Source organism: Ovis aries, chromosome 6, assembly GCF_016772045.2.
Source record: "Ovis aries strain OAR_USU_Benz2616 breed Rambouillet chromosome 6, ARS-UI_Ramb_v3.0, whole genome shotgun sequence".
NCBI classification, from domain to species: domain Eukaryota; kingdom Metazoa; phylum Chordata; class Mammalia; order Artiodactyla; family Bovidae; genus Ovis; species Ovis aries.
The window spans coordinates 94333894-94353044 of record NC_056059.1 but is presented as its reverse complement, the minus strand read 5'-3'; the positions used below and the strand labels follow the sequence as shown (position 1 = coordinate 94353044).

The window sequence follows — 19151 nt, the reverse complement described above, 5'->3', positions numbered from 1 at the left end:
GTCAATCCTAAAGGAAGTCAATCCTGACTATCCATAGGAAGGACTGATGCTAAAGCTCCAATACTTTGGCAACCTGATGTGAAGACCTGACTCATTAGAAAAGACCTTGATGCTGGGAAAAGATTGAAGGTAGGAGGAAAAGGGGATGACGGAGGATGAGATGGTTGGATGGCATCACCGACCAGATGGACATGAGTTTGAGCAAGCTCCAGGAGCTGGTGATGGATAGGAAAGCCTGGCGTGCTGCAGTCCATGGGGTCGCAAAGTCAGACATGAATGAGTGACTGAACAACAACAATTTCAAGGAAAAAATTAAAAAAAAAAAAGAATCACTAGACTCTAAAGGTATAAACGATACACCTCATCATGGTTTATATAATGATCCAGCATTTGGAATGACGATCTGTAATAATTTATGTTTCAGTAAGTATTTGCTATATACCAAGTGACCTTTCCCATCCTTAAATTCAATTTAACTTTATATTAGATAACAAGATCCAAGAGGTAGGTTAAGGTTAGGGAGATAAGGGAAGTTCATCAAAGCTAATTAAAAATGAAATGCAACACAAGAAATCTAGAATTTCACTGACAGAACTGTTCAAAACCTATATGTTTCAGAAGTTGAGGGTGTTTATTAAAATTATATAGTCCAGGCTGTAACTCACAAGAGTCACACATCCCATGTTAGTATACAAACTAACAACGATGTCTCAGGGAGAAGGAAGGCTGGGTGCATTTCAAGACCAGGAATGAATACCACGCTTTTAACAGATATGTATATGTGTATACTGTACTGAATACTGGTAGTGAACGCTTTAATAAAAATAGAAATGGCACTGTTAAAACTGTCCTTGGTGGAGGAACAGCTTCGTCAACTGGGTCTACACTTTATGAAAAGATTTCAGTCAGTAGTTAATTAGCTTATTATTACTGGAACTCTGTACTACTACTCACTGGATAGCAGCTACAAAACTTACTGAACACTAAGATTTTGGAATTCAGTAGTAAGTAGTAAAAATACTATTCAGTAACACTACCAATAACAACAGCCACAACAGCAACCAACACTGAGGATCTTTGTATTTTCTATAAACATGCTCTCACTTAATCCTTTCAACAATCTCATCAAGTATCTACTACCATCCCCAATTTAAGATAAAGAAACCCTCCAGGAAACACTCTTAGTTACTGTGTTGTGTTCTGAATAACCAAATCTGAAAGGCCGTAACACTGCCTCGGTGCATCATCAGAAATCCTGAACACCTATATCTTATTTTGGTTTTATATTCACGTTTTTCTTTTGTTATTGCTCTCTCTTATATGAATTCTTCTAAATGGTAGTGATGAAGTCACATATGTAACTTGCCTGAGTGAGAAATAAACAAAACAGAACCAAAGAACATGGTCAACAATTACCTTGAATATATTAAACAAAATCTTTACCTTCTGGTAAAGCGTGATTTCTTCTACTGCACTTCCTTTCTCTAAGATTAAACTCAGTTTTTCCACTATAATATAAGCATACACACAAATCCATTTATGCTAAAGTGGGATCCTATTCCATCCTTGTATTTTCAACAGTGTTGTTAACTAGGCAATTACTTTGAAAATATTATTACAAGTATTCTTAAATGGTGAATAATGACAATATTTAATTTCTGAATTGAAATCAAAGAAGGAATAAGAAGAAAAGAATAGGTAATTTGTTACAAGTTGTGACAAACAGAAAATCACTAATACTTTTAAAACGCAGCTACAAGAGAGCATGTATAAACTAGGAAAACAGGATTTTTAAGCAAAAGCTAAGTATAAAAATGTCTTTAAAAGTATTTCAAGTATATAAAAGGGGAGACATTTTCATGCATGAAAACAGTATCCAATGATAAAGGTAGAAAGAAACAGTTAATATTCTACTACGCAAATCAGCATTTTTAGCTGTCAGCAAAAGGCACAAATTAAATAACCCAATGGAAAGAACATTAAGAAAACCAGGATAGCTAGAGGCTAAAATAATTTTCTGTTCTATCTTCTGTAACTAACATCTGATTTCGACCTCGATTTTATAATAAGGGTTTTTGCCTTTGTTACTACTGTTGCTGTGTGTTTTTTTTAATGATAGTGATGTTCCATATGTAACTTGCCTGAGTGGGAAAGGAAAGGAACAGAACCAAAAGGATCCTCTGGAGGATGGTTATATGGAGCAGAAAGTGGCTCCGTATTCTTATCTGAGGCTGCTCTTTCCTCGAGCCTGTCTGCAAAAATAAGATGAACAAAACAAAAAATAAAATAAAAACAAAATGATCTTTAAATTTTAAAAAAAGTGGCACACAGTACAAATAAAAGTGAAAATTAAACAAAGCAACAGCCTTCTTGAAAAATATGAGATTCAAAGTTCATTTGTTTAAGTATTAGGGGGTAGTCCTGAGTTTAAATACGTATCTGTTTCTACAAAGGCAAGTTTAACAATATAATCACAGTGCTAGATTTCACTAAATATAATTAACCTAACAAATAACTTAGGTTGACTTATTTAAACAACAGTTATCTTTAACTTGTAACATATTAGGTCTGAAGTTAAACCCCAATTATTAAACAGAGATATATTTGGCAAACTTTCTCTAAAAATACACACAGAAAAAATACAAACAGTCATTTATTCATAAAAGAGGTAAATCATATTTTTCAATAGCAATAAAATGTAATTCATTGTATGTTAATTTATTTTGTGTTACTGTTGATTTCTCATATTACTTGGTTAAAACCATCCTCATACATACAAATATATAGACATTTCTCTACTAAATTAAAAGCCTTAACAGAATTCATTTTTTCCATTCAATAAATAGTTGAGCATCTAGTATGTGCCAGGCACTGTTCTAGAGCATGGGCATACAATAACAAACAAAAAGAAGACTCCTGCCCTCATGGAGGTTACATGCTGGCATGGAAGAATGACTAATAAGAAAGAAACATGAGGAATACAGACTTAAAAACAAAGCTAGAGAGAAATATGTACAGCAAGATAAAAGGAAATGAGGGAGCAGGCACAGGTTGCAGTAATAAATCGAGTAAATGGAGTGATGCTAACAGGTGCCTCGTTAGAAAAGATTCCCAGGAGGTGGAAGTGGATTCCTGGGGAAGAACACACCAGGCAGACAAAGTGCCAGAGCAGAGGCTCAAAGGTAGGAGCAGGTCTGCTATGTGCGAAGATTTAGTGTATCCTGATTCACTAGTAGTGATTATTTTTCCCTGCCCTTAAACTGTACAACGCAGGCACTTTATTAGTTGACAACTTCTGGATTTCTGTAAAATGTCTCTTTATCCTCTGATTCTTGATAATCAGATCCATTCTACCCTTACAGATATTTTAAGCATTCCCGGGACTATTCTTTTCATGTTTGAGGAATTCTGTGGGTAAACTGGCTTCTTCCCAGGCCAGGTGGCTCAGCAGTAAAGAATCTGCCAGCCAATGCAGGAGATGCAGGAGACATGGATTCGATCCCTGGGTTGGGAAGATCCCCTGGAGAAGCAAATAGCAATCCACTCTGGTATTCTTGCCTGGAAAATCCCATGGACAGAGGAGCCTGGTGGGCTACAGTCCATGGAGTTGCAGAGTCAGCCAGAACTAATCGTCTGCACACATGCGTGCGCACGCACACGCACACGCACACACATGCACACAAACATAAAACTATGCTGATTTTATGTGAGTTCTAAGGGATGGCAGGATGGGGAGGAAAAATCCAGACAGAATTAGACTTCTCTAAAAAGACTTTTAACTGCAGAGTGAGGTAAAAAGCCCCAAGTTAAAGCAGCAATCTCTTAGGACAGTGCTTCTCAAATTTAATGTGCATTCTAAACACCTGGGGAGTTGTTAAAATGCAGATCAGACTGGATGGTTCTGCAATGGATCTTGAGATTCTCAATTCAATAGGCTCCCAGATGCCAGGACACTGCTGGTCCAGAGTGCAGGTTTCAGAAGACAAGGCCCTAGAGTCTATGGTATCTTGACAATACTTAATCACTGCTATGGACAACTGATCCTTGAAACACCTTTATGATACAATTATCAGTTTTATGGCTAAAACTAAGTCTATTAATATCCACATGAAACTTCAGGTTGTTTAAATTTTTACTTAAAATTTTGAATGAAACACTAATATTTTAAGGCAACAAACCTGACAACTGATTTATGTACAAATAAAACTTTCAAAACTCAAGAGGTTACTTTCAAATCCAATATAGAAATGGAAAGCAATGAAAATTCAATTTAGATGTTCTTTTCCAAAATATTCATTGTATCCTTAATTCAGGAAATCAGTAACAAATGCTGTTTGTACTATGAAAAAATATAAAGCCTACCATGAAGGAGTAATATTTTTTTATATATGGGGTCCCCACAATTAAAAATGTGAAGATACTGTTCTGTACAAAATTCATGTATCCAATTATTTCAAAACAGGAAGCAGAATAAACTATCAAGTGAATCATGTTCTCATTGTTCCACAAAATAGGATAAATTTTTCCAAGAAGGATTTTTTTTTAAATCATTTAGATTTCTAAAGTTCACATGATAATCTGAATCCCAGGGCACAAAATAAAAAATATACATATTAATTTTTTAAGTTATCAACTATATATAAATAAAAACTAATGAAATGGTATGTAGAGTTACTTTTCAAATACAGTAACCCCTAAAATATATTTAAGCTCCATTTTCAAAGAACTTTCATTTTCTTTTTCTGAATTGTTTTCTTTTCATTAGAGTAAAACTTAAGCTTGATTTATAACTTACCTCTTCCTGCCTTCCCAAAGTATTTGTGCTGAATGAAGACAGTATTTTTTCAAGAATTTTAATAGATACAGATAGCAAAAACAGGCAATTTTAAAGTTTTAAAATCAAATTATATTCCATAATATCATCAGAAAAATGAATATACTCTAAAAAGTTAATTCAACAGCTTATATGGATGGATAATGGCTTTAACAGCCAAAAGATTAAAGAATAACTTTTAAAAGTAGAGTCATCATCTGATACTTTGACACCATTCTAATATGCCTGAAAAGTTCTGTTATTCTGCCCTACGAGAACAGCAATAGGTCTGAATCAGGTTAAAATGATGAGAGTTAATGTTTTACCACAAACTAAGTTTATATACTGACGTTAATATCTATTTCACACTGTGGCTTCAGAGAAAAACAATGCACATTCAGTAGAATATGCAAAGGAGCCACAGACTTTAGTTTCTTCAACTCTTCCTTTTAATTATTTTGATGCAATTTTAAACAGAAATAATAAATCCATAAACAAGAAAATATATCATCAAGTATTACTTTTAATGTGTAGAGCTACATGACTATTCAAAGGCAAGTTAAATTTTCCCAAAGCAAACACTCGTATTCTAATGAGTGCTTAATGTATTAAAGATTACGACAATTAGATTTCTAAAGTTAACACATGAATCTGAATGTTTTGATACAAAAGACCATGAAAAATACAAGTTTAAATTTTTTTAAAATATTAAGACTAGCTTTATTAATAATGCTTAATTTCAATGCAATATTTTGGTCTTAAATAGGAACAGGTTAAAAATTCCAAACCATAAATATTGTTATACTGAAAGCAAAAGCAAGAAGAATTTGAGTCGTATTTTATCTGTTAACTCCCTTGGCCAGCTGGATTCCACTGTTTTCTTAAAAATGATTAAAAAATGGGGTTTTAAATTACAAATTACTAATATCTTAGAATTTTAATATCTCAAAATTTTAGAATTACTGCCTACAAAATACACACATGTAGAGTATTTCCTAGATAGTATATATTTTTTCTTTTTTTAAAAATAAATAACCACATACTATTTTAAAAATAAAACTTCAAATGGCAATGTTTTATTCTGAACAATCATTATATGGGCAATGCCAGTATTTTTAAGGTCCAAACATAAAAGTATTCAGTTTCTCAATGGAAAGCTTTCATAAGCCAAATATAAAAAATCTTAAAAAAGACTTTGAAAAATTGTTGATAAATATCTGTGCTGATAAAAAAAGATAAATGTGGTATTTCAAATTCATTGGTAATTTATTTCTCCAATTTGGAAAATGTTGATAGAGACAGAGGAACCAACCAGTAATGACCAGCAATCAATTTTCACTACAACATTAGTGTATTGAAACTCAAGGTTCTAGAAGAGATCCATCTGTGTAATTTAAATCTTATCAAGTAGATCAAATATGAGATACCTTATTGCTTGTGAGTGAAAGGAGTGCTAACGATGACTCAGTTTTACAATTAAGTCAAATCTGGGAGGAAATCTTTCTAAACTATATTCTATACATTACAGATTTCTTCATAAACTTTATTAAAGACATTTCACTTTTTTTGAACCCCATTACTGTGACTATCAATTATTAGAAGCTTCCCTGGTGGCTCAGTTGGTAAAGAATCTGTCTGCAGTGCAGAAGACCTGGGTTAGATCCCTGGGCTGGGAAGATCCCCTAGAGAAGGGAATGGCAACCCACTCCAATATTCTTGCCTGAAGTATTCAATCTCTTTCCATGCTGTCATAAATCACCTCTGCTGCTGACAGGTTTGCCCACAAAACCCCTTCCATTTGTTTTTTAATTGCCAGCTGAGAAACCTGACAGTTTAGATATAATTTTAAAATGCTTTTTATAGAAAAATGACCTCAGAAATAAGACCCCAAAGACTTACACAGAAGGTAAAAAAAGTGGAGTGGCATTTATGGAGTGCCAAGACTCTTGAAAGACATTATTGAACCTTCTTGACAACCCTATGAGATAAGCATCATTATAACCAGTTTATAAATGAGCAAGTGAACAGCAGTTAAGTGACTTTACAGAGTTAAACCTAGTTAAATGGCATGGCCAGGTATCAGAATTCATGCTTTCTGCTGCTATGTGCTAATTTAAGTAAATCATCCTTGTGACAATGAGTTCAATAGCTCAGGGACCATCTAGGCGGTTTTCCAAACGGCTGAGTTGTTTCCAAGTCTGACCTTTAGATAAAGTTCCTCCTGCACTTTCATTTGGAACCTAATATCTTTTCATAACTAATACTGCAATGAACTCTGACTCTCTTTGGCATACATTTGTGTATACAAATACATACACAAATTACACATGTGAGCAGATCTTAAAGTTTGAAAGCAAATAGCTGGTTAAGAGTTTTACAAGCTAAATCCAATTTTTATGAAGTATACATGAATATCTGTATGCCATTCCTGCCTATCCAAAGTAACTAACACTTGGTGTCATCATAAATTCTAGGGAGCTTAGAATAACACTTTTATAAGGTACAGAATAATATGAATACTTAACCCATTCCATAAACTTATTTATTTTTTAAAACAGTGTGGAGAGGAGTTTTCACCCAGAGAGTAGAAAATACTGATTTAGCAAACCTTAATTACTATCCTGCTTAGAATACATTAAAATGAATATTTTAATTTTATCTTTTGCTTTAAAAATAATCCTATAAATTACAATGATTGGTTACCCCTATATCTCCCTACCATCTCCTTAAAGGAAAGAGATACTTTTCTTTTTCAAAAACCTTGCTTTTTAGCCAACTCAACATAAATTGTAGGAAAAATGCCATACAAAAAATGTTGTGGTTTAAAAATAATTTTTTTAATGAAAAAATGTAAGATTGGTTTTACCAAAATTAACAAACCTTTATTAAAGGCTCAGAACTCATTTTTATATCTGTATTTAATCAATTTAATTTTTTTATAATCATATAACCAATAAGTAAGATACAAATTTAAATTCCAAACAACTATTCTTACATGAATTCAGGGCATTTATAAACTTTAACATAAAATATATATCAATTTGAAACAAAGTACTTCACCTAATAAATGTTCTCATAAGGCCAGTTACCTAAAACAAAACAGAAACTAGGAACTGTAACTAATGACCTTTTCACATGCAACATGGGGAAAAACACTTGGCACAGGCACTCATGCGCACACACACCCAAGACTCAGAAAACTGATAATTAAAATTTCAGGAGTGAGTTTTCACTACTATTTTGCAAGCTCCTCAAAACACTCCACACATTCCTTTTCCAAAAAATAATTTCTAAAATATGTATGGTGAGGTTTGACAAATGTATTAGGTAGTTTAATAAAAGGCAATGATTGCAAGTAAAAACATTGAGATATCTGATATAAGATGGAAAAGAATTTATTTCACTTTTGCCATACCAGGATAACAAAGCAGCCCTTTTATGTCACCACTCATTCAAAGGGCATTACAAAACATTAACATAATGTAGTAGCCTATGTTTTCTTTCAGGCACTTTCAAAGGGCATCTCAGACCCACAAAATCTTCTAATGAGTGTGCAAGAAAACAGAGCTGCAAAATGATGAGTAAGGCAAGATACTAACATCTCCCTTTTTATTTGAACATTAACTTTCCATTTTTTGGAGGTTTCTGAATTAACATTCAAAGATATGCAGTATTTAAGTGTTAGGAATCAACATATTATCAGTAATCTTAGGTTTAATAGCTACTATCAAGCAACTGATTTCTAATGCACACAAGATAGTATGATAGTATATGTAAAAGAAGATGGCCTGAATTTTGCCCTCAAATGCGCAAAAAGAATTTTCTCTTTAGCATCCCAAACAGTCTTTGGCCTTGCTGAATAATTACAGAGCTGTTATTTTACTGTGAAGCAAAATAAGCCTTCAAGTGTCCCTTACTTGATCTGAGAAGGTCAAATTCTCTGTCCAACAGTTCCTCTTCTGTTAACTTGGAGAAATTGTCCTCTCCAAAAGGATTCCACCCTGACATATCAGGTGGGTTACTGATATTCTTCTGATTTGTCATATTTGCAACTGCCTCTTTACCAGCAATTGACCTAGAGTAAAAAATAAAAAAGGAAAAAAAATTATAACTGAAAAATTTAAGGGGTCCTGGTTCATACTTTATAAATACTTGATAAAGCAGATCATTTTATTATGATGGAGGTGGTAGATAAGGACATGCATTGGGAGAGGGACCACATGGGATTTGAATCACCTCCATAAAGGTCACTAGCTGTTCACCCTTGGGCAAGTTCCTTGACCTCTATAGGTTTCAACTTCCTCATCTGTGAAACAGAAGAAGCAGTATCTACTTCATAGGGTTACTGAGAAGATTAAATGATTTAATACATGTAAAGCAAAGAGAAAATAAATAAATAAGCCTTCAATAAAGATTAACTATTATTATCATAGTGAATAAACCTTAAAGTGAAAATCAGTTGCCGTAACAGACAGTATCACTCCAAAATCACTACTGAATAAAGTGATTTTATGCCCTGGTTGTGCTGAGACACAATAGCTTTGCTTTTGACAATAATTTTCCTTTTCCTTTTCTTAGCCTTAAATGCTGCTGGATGTTGCTAAGCCTTATCTGCAAAGAGCAGTTAGCAGGACTAACTGATGAAAATGGAAGGAAGGACAGAGATGCACAGGGACCAGAGGAGAGGACTAGTAAGAGAAACGTAAGAGAGGACTCGCCAAAAAGATAGGCTCCAAATTCAGGAGCCACTTGAATTGATGAAATGACTCCAACTCCATTGTAACACCCCCTCCCACAATGATTTCCTTTGTGTTCAGTGGAAAAATACTTGCCTATTGGCACTATAAGAGGAGTCCATCATGGGTCCAACCTGAGCTGGAAGTGATGAAGAGTAGGACACTAAGGCTGGGGAGAACTCTTGAGGGGAGGTGAGATACTCTGGTGATGCCTGTGGTTGAGACTGCTGATGCTGAGCGAGCATCTGCTGCTGCAAGAAAGCCTGCTGATACTGCTGCATCTGAAACAAAACAGGCCATCACACAAAACAACGCTCAAGGGCACGAAGCACTATCAGCAGTGTACCCATTTACTTCACTCCTTCCTTTTCACACTGGCAACAAATCAGAAACTGGAAAATCAACTTTCATCTGAAGGAGCAGCTTCTGCAGAACATTACAACAAGGGAAAATAAATCTATTTTAAAAGTTGTTTAACTGGACTTATTGTAGTGATCATTTTGTAATACAGACACACAACAAATTATTATAATCTACCTGAAACTAACATAATCTTATGTCAATTATACCTCAATTTTTAAGAAACTGGAAAGTTAGGCTCACCTAGCAGGATTCAAAAATTCTCCTTTAAATAGTTTAAGAAAAAAACAATACAGTAGTTTAAAGTCACTTAGTATGGTGGTTGCTATAAAAAAAAGGTCAAACTATTGTCTGAAGCAAATGTAATTTTCCTTTGGGCTTCCTTCTTTTCTTACTTTTTTTTATTCAATAGATATTTGTCAAATGAAAGAAACATATGACAAGATATCTTGGGTAAGCAGTCATATCCTTATACTATGAGATAAGAGAAAAATACTGTCAGTCAATTATGATCTGCCAAATCCAGGTTCAACCCAATGTAAAACTGCTTGAGCACACATAACTGGCTTTGATAAAATATATGTCCATTAATTAACTTGAGTTAATTCTGAATTACTAAATTCTAGAAAATACTATTCACACTGTGAATTCCAACACTGTAGTGTATACTCTAAAAGCAACCTCTAAAAGTTATGTAACACTTACCATTGCAGGATACTGTGATGCAGGAGGTTGTGGCTGATACACTGAATGCATTAACAACTGCTGCTGAAGCATCTGTTGCTGCTGCACTGCATGCTGATACTACAATTTGAAAAACAAATTCAATAATATTACTCATGCCATTTTTGTCCCATAGCCTTTTATTTTGAAGTATTGATCCTACCATTAACAATGACTTGGGTACTCAACAGTCAAACACTAATGTGAAATACCTATAATCAGTAAGTGACTGGAACTTACATCTGCTTATTGGAACTGGTTTCAAAATAATCAATGCAACATAATAGATTCAACTAAAAGTAATTTTCAGCACAGTTTAAGGATGTATGGAAGAAACCTAAACCCATTTACCAGTTGATGAAGACCCTGAAGTGATTTGTCTGCAGGAATTATAACAGTAAATTCCCACTCTCCTGTCTCCCCTTCAATGATATCTTCTGGCCGTCCAATGGCACCCCTATTTAACGCCTCTTCACTCTGGGTCTATCAGTCAAGAGCAGACCACGAGTGCACCCATAAGAAGTGTCATGCATATAACTGGCTCAAAAATAGTTCAGGAAATGATAGAAGGATGATAACAACAGCCATTAAATTTAAAATAGTTTAGTAACACTAGAAATCTGCAGATTCTGATGAGGCAAAGAACAAAACAGAAGTTAAGGCCATTTTTTTCTATGTCCCTTCTAAATGCTGACCCCCATACACCTACACACATACATAACACACACTTAACCCAAAACAGGCAAAAAAAGAAAAACATAAAAATAAGAACAAGAACCCAAGACAATGCTACCTCTGAAAGCCTAATATCACCTTTTCAACAACCTTATTAGTCTGTATATATATGAACTCAAAATGTAACTCAAAAGATACTACTCATCATAAACTGCAGTACTTATTTCTGGTGCCAATGACTGGGTGCTTCATAAAGCCACAATGCAGCCTATTTCCACAGAGCATTCTTAAGGATCTCACAGAATGCAAATAAAATGCATTTTCTTTAATAAGCAGCAAACTGAGCAACCTGCTTACTTCAGTCCACTGTTCAACGTACCCATGACTCAAAAGGGAATTCACTGTTATCTACAATTGGCATGAATTTCACAGCTGTAGAAGCTATATATAAAAGATACAGACACTTCTGTATCTCAAGTAACAGAATCACCTGCTGCATATAAGCATCCTGAAGGAGCTGCTGCTGCTGGTGAGGATGATGCTGCTGCAGATGAAGCTGCTGCAGTCTCCAGTCTCCCTGCTGTAGCTGCTGAAGGACTCGATGCTGCTGTGGAGGCTGCTGAGTGGGCCCCTGACCCAGTAAAATCTCGGGGCCATTTCCAGGTTTCAGTGGCCCTAAAAGAGGTTTTCAAAGACGTATATGAACATAATCATGATTTCAAGGGGATAGGATGGATAGGAAAATTGGAACTGAAATATATACACTGTTACATATAACACAGATAACTAAGGAGAACCTACTGTAGAGCACAGGGAACTCAGCCCAATGTTCTGTGGTGACTAAATGAGAAGGAGTCCAAAAAAGGGGTGATACATGTATAGGTAGAGCTCTGGTGCACAGCAGAAACTAATACAACACTGCAAGGCAAATAGACTCCATTTCATGGAGTAAAAATTAAAAATACTCATGATTTCAATAAAATGGTTGGACTTCAAAACACTCATTTCAATAGTCATTAACGAAGGCATTATATCCTTATTTTATAGAAACTTCCATATGAATGTAGTCTATATGGATTATTTACTATAGCAAAAGTATTCATGAAAGTTAATTTTGACAGTTACAACTCATGAACAAGTCACTATCTTAGAAACACGTCATTTTCTGCTCTCTCTCTCTCCATGGACACACCAGCCAGGCCAGTTTGAAATGTTCCACATTTCTCAATTGTATGATGGGTCTGAGTCTGCATCCTGAGTCTGCATGTTTGCTGATAGGATTCTCTAACCAAAATGACAGTTTCCACGCACTGCAACTGTTGCTATCCTTTAAAATTTATCTCAAATCTCTCCTCCTTGTTCTTTCATCTAAAGCTTCCACTTGGTTTTATAACATTTATCTCAGCATTGCACACATTAACTGTTTACATGGCTATTTCCTAACTAGTATCCCTGAGAGATGGGGTGAAGACTTATTATTTATTTTAGCACCCCAAAGAACTTTTTATATAACAGATATTCAAAATTAAATGCTACTGTAGAAAAATCTACTAACACTGGCTCCTAAACAGGCATTTATTTATAAGCTTTATAAACTGTACCACAGGAAAACCCTACAAACAAACTTTAGAAATAACAAAAGAGGATGAAATACACACCTTAAAAAGAGAAAATGACAATAATTTCTATATTCTCTTCCAATAAGTTACTGTAAATTCAAATGTGACTATTTAATCCTAAGGGGGAAAAGGAGGGAGCATGCAAGGAGAAAGAGGACTCTTTCTCATCAATGTTAATGTCTTCAAACCTCCACAGGCCTTAAATACAGCATCTCTATGAAGACAGTTTTATGACCATTTCTAACTCTTCCAAAGCAAAGTTATGACCAACCTAGATAGCATATTAAAAAGCAGAGACATTACTTTGTCAACAAAGTTCCGTCTAGTCAAGCTATGGTTTTTCCAGTGGTCATGTATGGATGTGAGAGTTGGACTGTGAAGAAAGCTGAGCACCGAAGAATTGATGCTTTTGAACTGTGTGGTTGGAGAAGACTCTTGAGAGTCCCTTGGACTGCAAGGAGATCCAACCAGTCCATCCTAAAGGAGATCAGTCCCGGGTGTTCATTGGAAGAACTGATGTTGAAGCTGAAACTCCAATACTTTGGTCACCTGATGCAAAGAGCTGACTCACTGGAAAAGACCCTGATACTGGGAAAGATTGAAGGCAGGAGGAGAAGGGGACGACAGAGGGTTAGATGGTTGGATGGCATCACCAACTCAATGGACATGGGTTTGGGTGGACTCCAGGAGTTGGTGATGGACAGCGAGGCCTGGTGTACTGCGGTTCATGGGGTCTCAAAGAGTCAGACACAACTGAGTGACTGAACTGAAATGAACTGAACTCTTCAAATTATAAGAAAATGCATGTTTCTTTTAATTATTCTTGAAAATGTCTATAAAACACAAGGAATCTGTATGCATGTTTGCCACTTGATGCAAAGAGCCGACTCATTAGAAAATACCCTGATGCTGGGAAAGACTGAAGGCAGGAGAACGGGACGACAGAGGACAAGATGGTTGGCATCACCGACTCAATGGACATGGGTTTGGGCAAGCTCTGGGAGACGGTGAAGGACAGGGAAGCCTGGGGTGCTGCAGTCCACGGGGTCCCAAGGAGTTGGACATGACTGAGCAACAACTCTTAAAATTATAACAAAATGCATGTTCCTTTTAAATTATTCTTGAAAGTGTTTATAAAAATACAAGGAAGCTCTATGCACTATGCATACAGATTTATGCATAGCTCTCCAAAGTTTATTGTTGTTGTTACTGAATCTCTAAGTCATGTCCTACTCTTCTGTGAGCCCATGGACTGTGGCTGGCCAGGATCCTCTGTCCATGGGATTTCCCAAGCAAGAATACTGGAGTGGGTTGCCATTTCCTCCTCCAGGGGATCTTCCCAATCCTGGAATCAAACCCATGTCTCCTGTATTGGCAGGCAGATTCTTTACCACTGAGCCACCTGGGAGGCCCCCCCCAAAGCATATTGAGTTTAAGAAAAATCAAGCTGTAGAGAACTGTATCGAGTATGAATGCATTTGTATTTAACCCAACATGAATTATTTATATCTGTGTTTATACATGCAAAAACATAAAAAGGACTGGGAGGAGGTACACCAAACTGTTGCTAGTCTACTACAGGAAGAAAAAGAATGGAGATATCTACAGTGTTCTGAATATTACTTATTTGTATGAATATTTTTTAAAATTTTATTCATGTGTTACTTTTATGTAAGATTTAATGGGAAAAGAAATCTTCAGAGATGTATGCATATGGGGGGAGAGGTTTTCTTCCCCAACTTAATCTGGAAGCATGTAAGAAGGAGAAGTGCTGCCCCTGACATGGGGAGGCAGGCCTGACACCCCTGCATGGAGGATTCTCCTGATAAATGTGAACAGTTTTACAGAACACCAAGCATCAGACAAGGCCATCCTGTGACCGTGATGGATCATGACAAGTCCACTCCATAATCATGTCTCAACACTGGCTAAATCAGGAACACTGTCCAAACCACAAAAATGACCAAACTTCTCTCAATCCTGGCCAATATGACTGAATGCTGCTTCATTTCCAAATGAGGCTTTTCCATCTCTCCTTCTACATGATAATATACCCCTCAGTTCAGTTCACTTCAGTTCAGTTCAGTTGCTCAGTCGTGTCCGACTCTTTGCGACCCCAGGAATCGCAGCACGCCAGGCCTCCCTGTCCATCACCATCTCCCGGAGTTCACCCAGACTCAGGTCCATCGAGTCCGTGATGCCGTCCAGCCATCTCATCCTCAGTCGTCCCCTTCTCCTCCTGCCCCCAATCAATCCCAGCACCAGAGTCTTTTCCAATGAGTCAACTCTTCTCATGAGGTGGCCAAAGTACTGGAGATTCAGCTTTAGCATCATTCCTTCCAAAGAAATCCCAGGGTTGATCCCTTCAGAATGGACTGGTTGGATCTCCTTGCAGTCCAAGGGACTCTCAAAAGTCTTCTCCAACACCACACTTCAAAAGCATCAATTCTTCGGTGCTCAGCCTTCTCCACAGTCCAACTCTCACATCCATATATGACCGGAGGAAAAACCATAGCCTTGACTAGACGGACCTTAGTCGGCGAAGTAATGTCTCTGCTTTTGAATATACTAACTATATTGGTCATAACTTTTCTACTAAGAAGTAAGCGTCTTAATTTCATGGCTGCAGTCACCATCTGCAGTGATTTTGGAGCCCTAAACAACCAAATTCTAACACTGTTTCCACTGTTTCCCCATCTATTTCCCATGAAGTGATGGGACCGCATGCCATGATCTTCGTTTTCTAAATGTTGAGCTTTAAGCCAACTTTTTCACTCTCCTCTTTCACTTTCATCAAGAGGCTTTTTAGCTCCTCTTCACTTTCTGCCATAAGGGTGGTATCATCTGCATATCTGAGGTTATTGATATTTCTCCCAGCAATCTTGATTCCAGCTTGTGTTTCTCCCAACCCAGCGTTTCTCATGATGTACTCTGCATATAAGTTAAACAAGCAGGGTGACAATATCCAGCCTTGACGTACTCCTTTTCCTATTTGGAACCAGTCTGTTGTTCCATGTCCAGTTCTAACTGTTGCTTCCTGACCTGCATACAGATTTCTCAAGAGGCAGGTCAAGTGGTCTGATATTCCCATCTCTTTCAGAATTTTCCACAGTTTATTGTGATCCACACAGTCAAAGGCTTTGGCATAGTCAATAAAGCAGAAATAGAAGTTTTTCTGGAACTCTCTTGCTTTTTCCATGATCCAGCAGATGTTGGCAATTTGATCTCTGGTTCCTCTGCCTTTTCTAAAACCAGCTTGAACATCAGGGAGTTCACGGTTCACGTATTGCTGAAGCCTGGCTTGGAGAATTTTGAGCATTACTTTACTAGCAAGTGAGATGAGTGCAATTGTGCGGTAGTTTGAGCATTCTTTGGCATTGCCTTTCTGTGGAAATGGAATGAAAACGGACCTTTTCCAGGCCTGTGGCCACTGCTGAGTTTTCCAAATTTGCTGACATATTGAGTGCAGCACTTTCATAGCATCATCTTTCAGGATTTGAAACAGCTCAACTGGAATTCCATCACCTCCACTAGCTTTGTTCATAGTGATGCTTTCTAAGGCCCACTTGACTTCACATTCCAGGATGTCTGGCTCTAGATTAGTGATCACATCATCATGATTATCTGGGTCGTGAAGATATTTTTTGTACAGTTCTTCCGTGTATTCTTGCCACCTCTTCTTAATACCTTCTGCTTCTGTTAGGTCCAGACCATTTCTGTCCTTTATCGAGCCCATCTTTGCATGAAATGTTCCCTTGAGAGGTCTGACAGAATGTGGTCCACTGGAGAAGGGAATGGCAAGCCACTTCAGTATTCTTGCCTTGAGAACCCCATGAACAGTAGGAAAAGGCAAAATGATAGGATACCAAAAGAGGAACTCCCCAGGTCATTAGGTGCCCAATATGCTACTGGAGATCAGTGGAGAAATAACTCCAGAAAGAATGAAAGGATGGAGCCAAAGCAAAAACAATACCCTGTTGTGGATGTGACTGGTGATAGAAGCAAGATCCGATGCTGTAAACAGCAATATTGCATAGGAACCTGGAATGTCAGGTCCATGAATCAAGGCAAATTGGAAGTGGTCAAACAAGAGATGGCAAGGGTGAACATCGACATTCTAGGAATCAGCGAACTAAAATGGACTGGAATGGGTGAATTTAACTCAGATGACCACTATATCTACTACTGTGGGCAGAAATCCCTCAGAAGAAATGGAGTAGCCATCATGGTCAACAAAAGAGTCTGAAATGCAGTAGTTGGATGCAGTCTCAAAAACGACAGAATGATCTCTGTGCATCTCCAAGGCAAACCACTCAATATCACAGTTATCTAAGTCTATGTCCAACCAGTAACGCTGAAGAAACTGAAGTTGAACAGTTTTATGAAGACCTACAAGATCTTTTAGAAGTAACACCCAAAAAAGATGTCCTTTTCATTATAGGGGACTGGAATGCAAAAGTAGGAAGTCAAGAAACACCTGGAGTAACAGGCAAGTTTGGCCTTGGAATGCGGAATGAAGCAGGGCAAAGACTAATAGAGTTTTGCTAAGAAAATGCAGTGGTCATAGCAAACACCCTCTTCCAACAACACAAGAGAAGACTCTACACATGGACATCACCAGATGGTCAACACCGAAATCAGATTGATTGTATTCTTTGCAGCGAAAGATGGAGAAGCTCTATACAGTCAACAAAAACAAGACTGGGAGCTGACTGTGGCTCAGATCATGAACTCCTTATTGCCAAATTCAGACTGAAATTGAAGGAAGTAGGGAAAACCACTAGACCATTCAGGTATGACCTAAATCAAATCCCTTATGATTATACAGTGGAAGTGAGAAATAGATTTAAGGGTCTAGATCTGATAGATAGAGTGCCCGATGAACTATGGAATGAGATTCGTGACATTGTACAGGAGACTCAAGACCATCCCCACGGAAAAAAAATGCAAAAAAGCAAAATGGCTGTCTGGGGAGGCCTTACAAATAGCTGTGAAAAGAAGAGAGGCGAAAAGCAAAGGAGAAAAGGAAAGATATAAGCATCTGAATGCAGAGTTCCAAAGAACAGCAAGAAGAGATAAGAATGCCTTCTTCAGCGATCAATGCAAAGAAATAGAGGAAAACAACAGAATGGGAAAGACTAGAGATCTCTTCAAGAAAATTAGAGATACTAAGGGAACATTTCATGCAATATACCCCTACCTCCCCCAAATTACCAAAAACAAGCCCAAACCCTTCCATAAGTCTTTTCAGACACCTTCTTACTGAGATACTCCCAACAGATTTCCAGGGTATCTGAGTAATAAACAAAATTTATTCAAATGTAAGTGTGTTCCTAGTGGTCTCTGGCTGAAGGGCTGAAATAAATGATAGGTAGGACTAATAGCATTCCCAACCCAGAAAGCTATAAAAAGGGAAATTAACATTGAATGCTTACTATGAAACAGAATTTTCAAAGATACAATACACCTTGTTATTTACTCTTTAAAACAGAATAACTGTTTTCCCATTTTACAGAAGAGACAACAGTGAGGCTAAGAAATGGTAAAATGGGAATTAGACATAAAGACTTTGTATTTCCCTATTTTCCCTTTTATTCCTCCGTCGGGTATACCTGATCACCACAGGCATATGTTACATCAGATAATATACTGTCTTCTTGAGCATATATTTTACTTAATAGTACTAATAATAGTTCATAGTGAACATTTCTGAAGGGCCTATTATGTGGCAGGCATTACAGTGAGCAGTCATTTAATCTTCACAGCAATCCTATACTTTCATAATACACATTACTAAAAAACAGAAGATACAGGACTGAAATTGAGGTTCATGAGACTCCACACGTGGGTTTTTATCCACCCTGTGGGAGTGCTCAGTTGTTTAGTCATGCTCGAGTCTGCAACCTCATGGACTGCAGCCTTTCAGGCTCCTCTGTCCGTGGAATTTCCAGGCAAGGATACTACAGTGGGCTGCCATTTCCTACTCCAGCAGACCTTCCCAACCCAGAGAGTGAATCCGCATCTTCTGCCTCTCCTGCACTGGCAAGCAGTTTCTTCACCACTGCGCCACCTGGGAGGCCCGTTCAGAGTATCCTAATTTAAAACATACTGGTTGAAAACAATTTTACACAAATGCTTTGTAAGGCTAGAGTTTCAAATTCTTCCTTTCCAATACAATACAGAATTTTCTATACTCTTGAACTTTAGTCTCAACTTCCAACTCTA

At 37.0% G+C, this 19151-nt stretch overlaps 1 protein-coding gene across 3 annotated transcripts in view; it reads right to left on the bottom strand.

Moving 5' to 3' along the window:
* BMP2K (BMP2 inducible kinase) overlaps positions 1-19151 on the bottom strand; it is a 121781-nt gene that overhangs the window by 17412 nt on the left and 85218 nt on the right. For 2 of the 3 annotated variants that reach the window (XM_027971124.2, XM_042251543.2), the window contains exons 11-15: positions 11798-11982; positions 10615-10713; positions 9646-9830; positions 8731-8888; positions 2142-2252 (exon numbers count right to left, since the gene is read on the bottom strand). In XM_027971124.2, the coding sequence (XP_027826925.2) occupies positions 2142-2252; positions 8731-8888; positions 9646-9830; positions 10615-10713; positions 11798-11982 (738 nt within the window). The remainder of the gene's footprint in view (positions 1-2141; positions 2253-8730; positions 8889-9645; positions 9831-10614; positions 10714-11797; positions 11983-19151) is intronic. The other variant, XM_027971125.2, reaches the window with a different exon arrangement.